Source organism: Phocoena sinus, chromosome X (genome assembly GCF_008692025.1).
Source record: "Phocoena sinus isolate mPhoSin1 chromosome X, mPhoSin1.pri, whole genome shotgun sequence".
Classification (NCBI taxonomy): domain Eukaryota; kingdom Metazoa; phylum Chordata; class Mammalia; order Artiodactyla; family Phocoenidae; genus Phocoena; species Phocoena sinus.
In genome coordinates, this window is record NC_045784.1 from 130,003,610 (window position 1) to 130,014,174 (window position 10,565).

The 10,565-nt window shown below is 59.8% G+C and overlaps 1 protein-coding gene across 1 annotated transcript; it reads left to right on the forward strand.

Annotated features, from left to right (window-relative positions):
• Positions 1-2,339: 2,339 nt before the first annotated feature.
• Positions 2,340-3,138, forward strand: LOC116747265 (melanoma-associated antigen 8-like). The gene is given in 2 exon segments (XM_032619039.1): positions 2,340-2,978; positions 2,980-3,138. Coding segments are annotated over 2 exon segments (798 nt in total).
• Positions 3,139-10,565: the final 7,427 nt, after the last annotated feature.

The window sequence follows — 10,565 nt, forward strand, 5'->3', positions numbered from 1 at the left end:
GATGTCAGGAAGTGCTTCACGTGCTCATCCCGCCCTATGGCCTCGCAAGGCCAAGTCTGTTCTGGGGTCCTGGCTCCACTCAGTCCTCCCTCAGGGTGCTCACCTTGACTCCGCAGAGGACCTGGGATTCTCTCCCGTGCCCACCAGACACCCCGACCCTTATACCGCCTCCCCAGCCTCTCTGAGACCCCCCGCCCCGTGCTCCCCCTCCGCAGCGTCTCTGAGACCCGGATGTCAGGAAGTACTGCACATACTCATCCCGCCCTATGGACTCGAAAGGCCAACTCTGTTCTGGGGTCCAGGCTCCACTCAGTCCTCCCTCAGGGGGCTCACCTTGACTCCGCAGAGGACCTGGGATTCTCTCCCGTGCCCACCAGACACCCCGACCCTTATACCCCCTCCCTAGCCTCTGTGAGGCCCGGCCCCGTGCTCCCCCTCCGCAGCGTCTGTGAGACCCGGATGTCAGGAAGTGCTGCATGTGTTCATCCCGCCGTATGGCTTCCAACAACCAGCTCTGTTCTGGGATCCAGGCTCCCCTCAATCCTCCCTATGTGCTCTCACCTTGACTCCACGCAGGACCTGGTATTCTCTCCTGTTCCTGCCTGAGACCCCGCCCCTTATACCCCTCCGTAGCCTCTATGAGACCCCACCCCTTATACCCGCTCCGCAGTCTCTGTGAGACCCTGACCCTTATACCCTTCCCTGCCTTCAGCCCTGGGAGGCCCTGGGGTGGAATGAGCACTTGGCAGCGAGTCCTCACTTACGTATCCGGGTCTCAGAGAGGCTTCGGAACAGGTATAAGCGTCCGCTCTCAGGTGTGCTATGGCTAGAATGCCAGGTCCTGCGTGGAGTCAAGGTGAGGGCCTTGAGGGAGGACTAAGGGAAACGTGGACCCCAGAACAGAGTTGGCCCAGTGAGGTCATAGGGCGGGATGAACACATCAGCACTTCCTGACTTCCGGGTCTCAGAGAAGCTGGGGACCTGGGATAAGGGGCGGGGTCTCATGAGCGCAGAGGGTAAAATGTCAGGTCCCTGGTGGACTAAGGTTAGGGCCCTTAGGCAGGACTGAGGGGACCCTGAGGGAGGACAAAAGGGACCCACCAGATCACCGCCCTTGCAGGTGGCCGTGGGAGGCCCCGCGGCGGGATGAGCACGGTAGGCCTGTCCTGACGTCAGGGTCTCTGAGAGACTGGAGACCTGGTATAAGGAGCAGGGACTCACACTGGCAGACGGGACAATCCCAGGTCCTGCCCAGAGTCCAGCCTGCACGCGAGGAAGGAAGGACTGAGGACGTTAGACCCCAACACAGGGAGGGATCCTTTGCCCTTCCGCGGGGGCCTTGGAGGCGCCAGAGCACGGTCAGCAGATGAGATGTTTCCTGACCTCTGGGTCGGGGTCCTCAGGAGGTCAGGTGTTTGGTGTGAGGGGTGAGCCTTCAGGTCCGCAGAGGGTGGACTCCCAGGCCCCCGAGGGAGGACTGAGCAGACCCCCAGCCCTGGAACAGGGGCCTCAACAGAAACCTGCCCCTGTGGTCAGCGCTGGGAGGCCAGGCAGGATGTGAGGAGGAGGTGAGGACCCAGCATCTCTCCATCCTAGGACCCTCGGGAGGCCCTGGGCAGGTGCGGCCACCTGTGGGGCCCCCTCACTGCTTTCTGTTCAGATTCGGGGTCCTGTTCTGAGTTTCTCCTCCGGCCTGCAAAGGGGAGGGTCCAGGCCCTTAAGGGGAACAGTGAGCACGACGAGCGAGCCCCGAGGGGACCACCCACCCCGGAACTCAGAACTGGGGGGACCTCACAGTGTCCGGCCCAATCCTCCTACCAGCACCGAGGCCCAGAGCTGTGCCACAGTTTACACAAGAGGTGCGCCCTCCATTCCTCTTACAGGGGCTCCAGGAACCGGGAGGCGAAGGCCCAGGTCTGAGGACCGTGTCCTCGGGGTACAGAGCAGAGGAGGCCCAGGCAGTGCCAGGAGTCAAGGGGAGGTGCGTGCCCTGAGTGTGTACCCAGGGGCTCCCCCTCCCAGAACAGAGGGGACCCCACAACACCCAAGTCACCCCTATGCCCCATCAGCCCCAGAACCTGGGGCCGTGCTGGCTGTACCCTGAGGAGCCCCCTCACTTCCTTCTTCAGGTTGGCAGGGGACAGGCCGCCCAGGAGGAGCGCCCCTGTGAGGCCCGGGGGCAGCCTTTAAGATGAGACCTGTAAGTGGCCTCTGTCAGAGCTGCCCAGCGTGCCTTTCTCCGCCGAGGCCGCTCACACCCCCTCTCTACCCCAGGTACGAGGTCCCCTGCTCACACTCCCGTGGGCGGCCCGACCCCAGTGATCAGGTCCCCGGTCGAGATGAGTGAGCTCCGCCAGCCTGAGGCCGACCTTCAGGCCCCAGTCCCGGCCCAGGGTCCGGTGGAGGCGCCGCTGCTGGGGGCTGCGGGGGAGGAGGCCGCATCCCCCTCGTCCTCCGCCTCCCCTGGCGCCCCCTCCTTCTCCGCCTATGCCGAGTCCTTGCCCCAGGAGGCACTTGTTGTGCGGATGGCTGACCTGGTGGCGTTCCTGCTCAAGTATCGCCCCAGGGAGCCGACCTCCAAGGCGGAGATGCTGAGTACGGTCCTCAGGGAGCATCGGGACCACTTTCCCGTGATCTTCAGCCACGCTTGCGAGTGAATGCAGCTGGTGTTTGGCTTGGATGTGAAGGAGGTGGACCCCCGCGAGCGCACCTACGTCCTGGTCCCCACCCTGGGCCTCACCTGGGATGCAGTGCTGAGCGATGGGCAGAGCACGCCCGAGGCCGGCCTCCTGGTGCTGGTCCTGGGCGTGATCACCCTGTTCGGTGACCGCGCCCCTGAGGAGGAGGTGTGGGGAGTGCTCGGCAACATGGGGGTGTGTGCCGGGAGGGAGCCCTGCATCTATGGGGAGCCCAGGGAGCTGCTCACCGAAGTGTGGGTGCAGGAGGGCTACCTGGAGTACCGGCAGGTGCCCCACAGCTGACCCTGCCCGCTACGAGTTCCTGTGGGGTGCCCAGGCCTACGCGGAGACCAGCAAGTGGCAGGTCCTGGAGCATCTGCTCAGGGTCAATATCTTGGATCCCAGGTCCTTCCCATCCCTGTGTGCAGAGGGTGTGAGCGACGAGGAAGAGGGAGCCTGAGCCAGAGCAGCAGCCAGGCTCCTTCCAGGCCCAAGTTCACTGGTAGCAAGTGAGGCTGGTCCTTCACTCTGAGTTTGAAGAGAGAGCGGTCGAGTTTCCAAGTAGTGAGGGCCCCTGCGAGTGGGGGGAACATGGTGTGTAGCATCTTTGGGTTCCTGTTGTGTAAGATGACATGGAATATCATCTGTGTTTTCTTTAGGAATTTTTCAAATATTGTTCCATTTAAAAGAAGGCTTAATAAGCTTCAGTATCTAAGTTTGCAAATGACATTAATCACACATGTATTTGCACTAATTCAGTTCAACGACAAGAGTTTTGCAATTGTGTAAAACAAATTGTAAGATTCCCATATTGTTTTGTGATGGTGAACAAGATAACATGGCATTGGAATAGGAATTTCCTTGGAAATGTGAAAGTAATTAGCAGTACAACTGAAGGCCACCACGTTGTTCCTCGGGACACCCCGTCGTCCGCTCAGTGGTGGGTGCCCTACTGTGGGACTTTCCTGTTCCAGCCATAGGGCAGGGCCAGGCCCCGGGCATGTGGGCCAGAGGCGGAGTGGCTGACCTGGGGGAGCGGGCATTGCCGGCACCCATCTTCCTGGCGAGACACCACCCGCAGGGCCCTCAGGAAGGGAGGCAGTGGGGGGATGGAGGGCCGCCAGGTGGGGTGTAGTGGAGGCACATTGTTGGGGACCCTGGTGGGGGGGCCAGAGACCCCCGGACTCTGGTGGCTGTTACAAGTTCCTCTCTATGTTATCATGCCCTCTGTTCAATGGTTTCAGTCAAAGTTTCTCTTAGTAAATTTCTCTGAAAGTTTCAGCTGAGTCTGGCCTCTGCTGTGGGCAATGGAGGGAAAGGGATGCTGCAGGTGAGGGCGGGGGTCAAGCGTCGGAGTCCTGCTCAGCACCCATGGGACACCTCTCCAGTGAGAGGGTAGAGTAGGCACTTTGCAGACCCAGAGATGGTGAGCGCTTTTTTCCATTTCATAGGTGAATTGTAAAGTTTTAGTGAAAACTGATAATTGCCTAAGAAGGCAGTAGAGAAGTTAAAATGTAAATGAAAACCTTGAGTATCTCAGCAGGAAAAAGGGGACATAGGAGCAACAATAGTTGGACAGACACTGCTATGGACTATTTGTAAACCTCTCCCCCTCATTCACCTGTTAAATTCTAACCCCCAAAGGGATGGGATTTGGAGGTGGGGCCCTGGGAAGTGATTAGCCCATGAGGGGGAGCCCTCATGAATGAGATTACCTCCCTTATAAAAGAGGCCCCAGACGGCTGCCTCATTCTCTTGTGCCTTGTGAGAGGATGGCTAGTTGATACAACTAGACAAGAAATCAGTCCATATGAAGAAGAGCTTTATTACTATTATTTATTACTCAGCTGTATAAAGGAACGAAATTGGGTCATTTGTAGATGCGTGGATGGATCTAGAGACGGTCATACAGAGTGAAGGAAGTCAGAAAGAGAGAAACAAATATCGTGTATTAATGCACATATGTGGAACCTAGATAAATGGTACAGATGAACCGGTTTGCAGGGCAGAAATAGAGACACAGACGTAGAGCACAAACATATGGGCACCAAGGTGAGAAAATGGTGGGGGCGGGCGGGGGGTGTGATGAATTGGGAGATCGGGATTGGCAAATGTACACTAATATGTATAAAATGGGTAACTCATAAGAACCTGCTGTATAAAAAAATACATAAAATAAAATTCAAAAATTAAAACAAACCAAAGAAATAAGAATAGGTTTGTGACACTATCAATCACAGTAGAAAACCACCTGTGAAGACAAGTGGACGTACCTGCCACAATGGGCTCTGCATCGCCAAGTTTGCTCCCCCAACTCCGCAGCCTTGCAGGGAGGCCTTCCTATTGGTGGAAGGCCAATGGGCGTGTCTTTTGCTTCCGGAGGCGCCAAGCCTTGGGACCTCAGGCCCTCAGTGCGCGTGGCTATTGGTGCTTCCGTAGCAAAGCCCCTCCTCACGTGCTCTTCTGATCCAACCACTTTCCCTGTAAAGAGACGTCTAGAACGTTCTCCCTCATCTCCCTGGGGCTTCCGGGAGCAGCCGGAAACGCACGTGGCGTTCGCACAGACTGCCTGGGACAGTCGGCTGCACAGTTCCTGGCTGCTCTGCTGAGACGAGCTCTTCAGCCCCTCGTGAGCGGGACTCCGGAGCCATCCACAGAGTCAGAGCAAGTCAGGAGACAGGCGGGGGCTTTGCCGGGGGCTGGACTCCGCAGGTACCGGGGGCCCTGGGAAGGAGTGGAGGTCGGGTTAGGGCTACGGGCTGCTCGGTTGGGAGTGGGGGAGCGGCGGCGGAGGGTAGCGGGCTGAAGGGGGGCTGAGGGAAGGGTCCCCCAGTGAGCGGGTCAGAGGGGAGGACCGCTGGTTTCCGGGGTGGCTGGTGGGGGGCGTTCTGGAGTCGGGGTGCAGAGGGTGGGGCTAATGGCTAAGCGTGGGTGGGGGGGCCGGAGCGGAGGGCTTCCTGCCGGTCGGGTGGGGCCGGCTTTGGGGCCAGAGGAGAGGATGACTGGCTGCGGGGGTGGGGAGCACGGGACGGCCGGGCCCCATCCCCCACCCCCCACCCCCCCCACCCCCCCCACCCCCCACCCCCCCACACCCCCCACCCCCGGGGCCGAGACCGGAAGGGAGGGCTAACGGCTCCTGCGTGTGGCGGGAGGAAGGGGGAGCTACTCCTGGCTGAGGCGGGGGTCGATGGGGAGGACTCCCGGGCGCGGGTGCGGTAGGCGTTAGGGGAGCTCCCGCCGGGGCGGGGCGTGGGGCGGGGGGGGCGGACGCTCGTGGCAGTTAGGGGGCTCCGGCTCCCGGGTGGGCGGGGGCAAGACGGGTGGGCTGTGCGTCTGGGGTACGAGAAGCGAGAGCCCCCGGCGCTGAGTGTGCTCGGGGGAGGACTCCCCGGTGTGGGGAGGTGAGAGAGGCAGTCTGGCCCGTACGCATGGCGGGGCGCCCGGCTTCCAGGGCCCAGAGCGGAGCGCCACCAGCTGGTGGGTGGGGGAGGGTGTATGGAGGGGATGTAGTGCGAGGGGCCGGGGAGGAGCCGCCTGGCCACGGGGGGCGTAAGTGATGCTGAGAGGGGGAGGCGCTGGGGCTGCTGTGATCTGGTGGAGGCTGTTGGCCATGGCAGATGGATTTGTGGGGGTCCAGGGAGGGGCTCTGGCCCGCTGCATGAGGCATCGAGAGCTTCAGGTCGCCTCTGTCCGGGTGGCACAGGAATTGCAGAGGTGGGTGGGCAGGGCAAGGCCCTGGCCTCCACACAGAGTACACAGATTCCTTACGAGGGTGCTTTGCACATTCACCCGGACACGCCGTACCAGAGTTGTAAAAGTCTCCATAAATTTAGCAGTATTGCAAGTTTACATGATAAGTTTTCTCGTCACGGGGGAATTTTATTTGATGGTACTAATGATAATATATCTTCAAATATTGGGAAACCCATGGATCAAAGAAAAAAAATCACAGAGGGACTTAGAAAATATCTCAACGTGAATACTAAGAAAGCACAACTTACCAAAATTAGTGGGAGGCAGCAAAAAGCGACAGGAGGAAACTGTATTCCTCTAAATGCTTCTGTTAGAAAAGAGTCAGGACATAAAATCAATGAGCTAACAGTCCATGTAGAGATGCTAGAAGAAGAAGAGCAAAGGAAACATAAAATGAAGTAATAAGAGAGCTAAGAGAGGAAATCAGTGATAGAAAGCAAATTATGGACACGACGAACAAAGCCATGCGCTTCTTTCAAAAGAGCAAGGAAACCGAGAAAGTCCTAGAACGATGAATCACGGAAAAATAGAAAGAACGCTGATCACCAATATGAGGAATGAAAGAGGGCCAACGTTACGGATCAGATGTACATTAAAAAAGGGGATATAGGGGAATATTATGGGATATTATGGAAATGTTTATGCTAACAAATTGGAAGACTTGAGAAATTCCTTGGGAAAAAGGCAGCTTCCTAAAACTGAGGCCAGAAATGTAGAAAAGGTGACGAGCCTTCTATCTGTCTTTTTTTAAAAAATTATTTTATTTTATTATTGTTTCTTGAGTCGTCCGCAACAAGTGCTCTTTTGTTATTATTTTTAAATTTTATTCTTTCTTTTGGCTGCGTTGGGTCTTTGTTGCTGCGCGCGGGCTTTCTCTAGGTGCAGCGAGCGGGGGCTACTCTTCGTTGCGGTGCGCAGGCCTCTCATTACGGTGGCTTCTCTTGTTGCAGAGCACGGGCTCCAGGCATGTGGGCTTCAGTAGTCGTGTCACGTGGACTCAGTAGTTGTGGCTCGTGGGCTCTAGAGCGCTGGGTCAGTGGTGGCGGCGCGTGGGGTTAGTTGCTCCGCGGCTTGTGGGATCTTCCCGGACCAGGGATCGAACCTGTGTCCCCTGCACTGGCAGGTGGATTCTTAACCACTGCGCCGCCAGGGAAGTCCCTAGCCTTCTATCCTGTAAATAAATGTAATTTATTAAAAAAGTTTCCTAAAGTCAAACAAACCAAACAGGGCAGGGAGGTGCTCCAGGCTGCTGCTGTGAGGGGCACTAGGGTGGGCTGTGTGGCACAAACATGATCCTCTCCTCTTTGCACCCACAGGCCGATTCCCACACTTCAGCAGCCTGTGCACACCTGTTTGATCGCTTCCCCCCACCCTCAGGTCCTCGAAGATGGCGATGGCTCTGGCGGTATTGCGGGACTGGTGCAGGTCGATGGGCGTGAACGCTCAGCGATCTCTGCTCATCCTGGGAATCCCAGATGACTGCAAAGACCAGGAATTCCAGGAGGCTGTGCAGGCTGCCCTGCGTTCCCTGGGCAGGTACCGAGTGCTGGGCAAGGTCTACAGAAAGGAGCTGGGGTCGAGTGTTGCCCTGGTCGAGTTTGCTGAGTGTTTAAATCGAAGCTTGCTCCCCCGCCAAATACCAGGCAAGGGAGGGCCCTGGACTGTGGTCTGCCTGCCCCAGGCCCCTGATGCTGATTCACAGGATAGACCCAATTTCCCTGAGCAGCCCCAGAGACAAGCAGTGGTTGGCAGGGCAGGTGAGGCAGGAACTGCAGGTCACTCAGGAACTGCAGGGGAGGAGGAAGCTGCAGGGGAGGCGGGAGTCGCAGGTATGGAGGGAGACACAGGTGAGGAGGAAGCCTTAGGTGAGGAGGCAGCTGAAGGTGAGGAGGGAGCTGCAGGTGAGGAGGGAGCTGAAGGTGAGGCAGGAGCTGAAGGTGAGGAGGGAGGTGCAGGTGAGGAGGGAGGTGCAGGTGAGGAGGGAGCTGAAGGTGAGGCAGGAGCTTCAGGTGAGGAGGGAGCTGAAGGTGAGGGAGGTGCAGGTGAGGAGGGAGCTGAAGGTGAGGCAGGAGCTGCAGGTGAGGAGGGAGCTGCAGGTGAGGCAGGAGATGCAGGTGAGGAAGGAGCTGCAGGTGGGGAAAGATCTGAGGGTCAAGCAGGAGCTGAAGGTGAAGCAGGAGTGTCAGATGAGGAAGGAGCTGCAGGTGAGGAAGGAGCTGCAGGTGAGGAGGGAGCTGAGGGTGAAGCAGGAGCTGAAGGGGAAGCAGGAGCTGAGTCAGATGAGGAAGGAGCTGCAGGTTACAGAAATGTTGCAGGCGTGGCAGGACTTCTGAGTATGGCAGGACCCACGGGCGAGGCAATGACTGCGCCTGAGGAAGCAGTTGTGACAGCGGCAGGCGCCATGGGTGAGGCAGGGCCCGGGACCCAGCAGTGGAGGCAGGCCTTGCAGCCCCTGCTACACAGCATGGGCTACCAGGAGCTGGGAACCTTCTCTGGGATGGAAGAGCCGGGCCACGGGGAAGAGTCCTCTGAGAGCTGGCTGGAGCAGGCCAACGACATGCTGCACCTGTGGCGCCACGTGTCTGAGAGGGAGAGGAGGAGGAGGCTGGTGGAGAGCTTGCGCGGCCCCGCGCTGGACCTCGTGCGCGGCCTCCTGGCGGAAGATCCCGAGCTGGCTGCCCAGGACTGCCTGGCCGCGCTGGTGCAGGTGTTTGGGAACAAGGACCCCCGGGAGAGTGCTCGGCTGAAGTTCGTGACCTGTGCCCAGCGGCCCCAGGAGACTCTCTCTGCGTACGTGATGCGCCTGGAAGGCCTGCTGCAGTCGGCCCTGGAGAAGGGGGCCATGCACCCGGCCATGGCGGACCAGGCGCGCGCCCGGCAGGTGGTGATGCGGGCCCGGCTGAACGACACGCTCCGGGACACGCTGAGGACGATGCGGCTGATGAGGAGGCCTCCCGGCTTTGCGGGGATGCTGCGGCTCATCCAGAAGACCGAGGCCCGGGAGGCCGACCCGGCTAGCAGGGAGCACTTCCCAGGGCAGGAAGAGGCCCGTGTGGACGTTGGAGGCCTGGCAGCAGCCGCCCAGGCCGCCGCGGCCCATGAGGCCATCACCGCAGGCACCACTGCACATGGCACCAAGGCCTCCCCGGCCGGTGAAGATACCACCGCCCAGGCCGCCCGTTCCAAGGAAGGTAGCGCCGAGGACCACCCGGCACGTGAGGAGGCCAGTGGGGCAGTTGCCGGCACTGTCAAGGCTGGCGAGGCGGGCCCTGAAGACCATGGTGCCGCCAGGGCAGCCCCTGAAGACCATGGTGCCGCCAGGGCAGCCCCTGGCCCTGGGGAGACCAGCAAGGCGTCCGCGGCCACTCAGGAAGATGCAAGTGCTGCCGCCCCTGCGGACCTAGGTCAGGCAGGACCCTCAGATGCCCCCGGAGTCCCCATGCCTGGCCGGATGGGCAGTGCTTCCCCGGTGGCCCCAGGAGGTCCTGGCTGGGAGCCAGAGGGCCTCGCCCAGGCAGGAGGCCAGGAGGCCGAGGAGACCCCCGAGGAGGGGCTCAAGCCCATCCCAGAAGAGCCGGGAAATGAGGACGGGGCTGCAGAGATGAGCCCCCCGGCATCCACCTCAGGCCAGTAGGCTCAGCAGGCCCCGGGGCCCCCAAGCTTGGAGGCAGGGGGAGGCCAGACCCGGCAGCCTACTGGCCCCATATTAGGGGCTACTCAAGGTGCCTGGGCCTCCCTCCTGAGAGGGGACCCCTATTCATCATCCCCTGGGGCAGGTGGCTCCCTGTACTGGCAAGCCCAAATGTGTCCCTGTAGGCCCCAGAGGGACCCAGGTGTCAAGGAACCCCCCAGCCCCCGCTCCCCTCCCCCCAACACACACACCCTAGCCATCGACCCCCCGCAGAGCCCTGAGGTGCGCCACGTGCCAGCCAAGGCTCTGGTCTCTGTGGGCCAGTGTCGTGAGCTCGACGTGTGCTTTCTGGGCATAGATTCAGGCCCAGCGCTGCCTGTTGTTGTGGAAATGTGCGTGTGTTCTCCTCTGAGCAGTTCCCCCAAGCCCTGCGCGGCGTGGAGACCCCGAGCCCAGTCCCAGGAGCCGGCGGGAAGGACGGGATGGACGAGGTCACAGCCAGC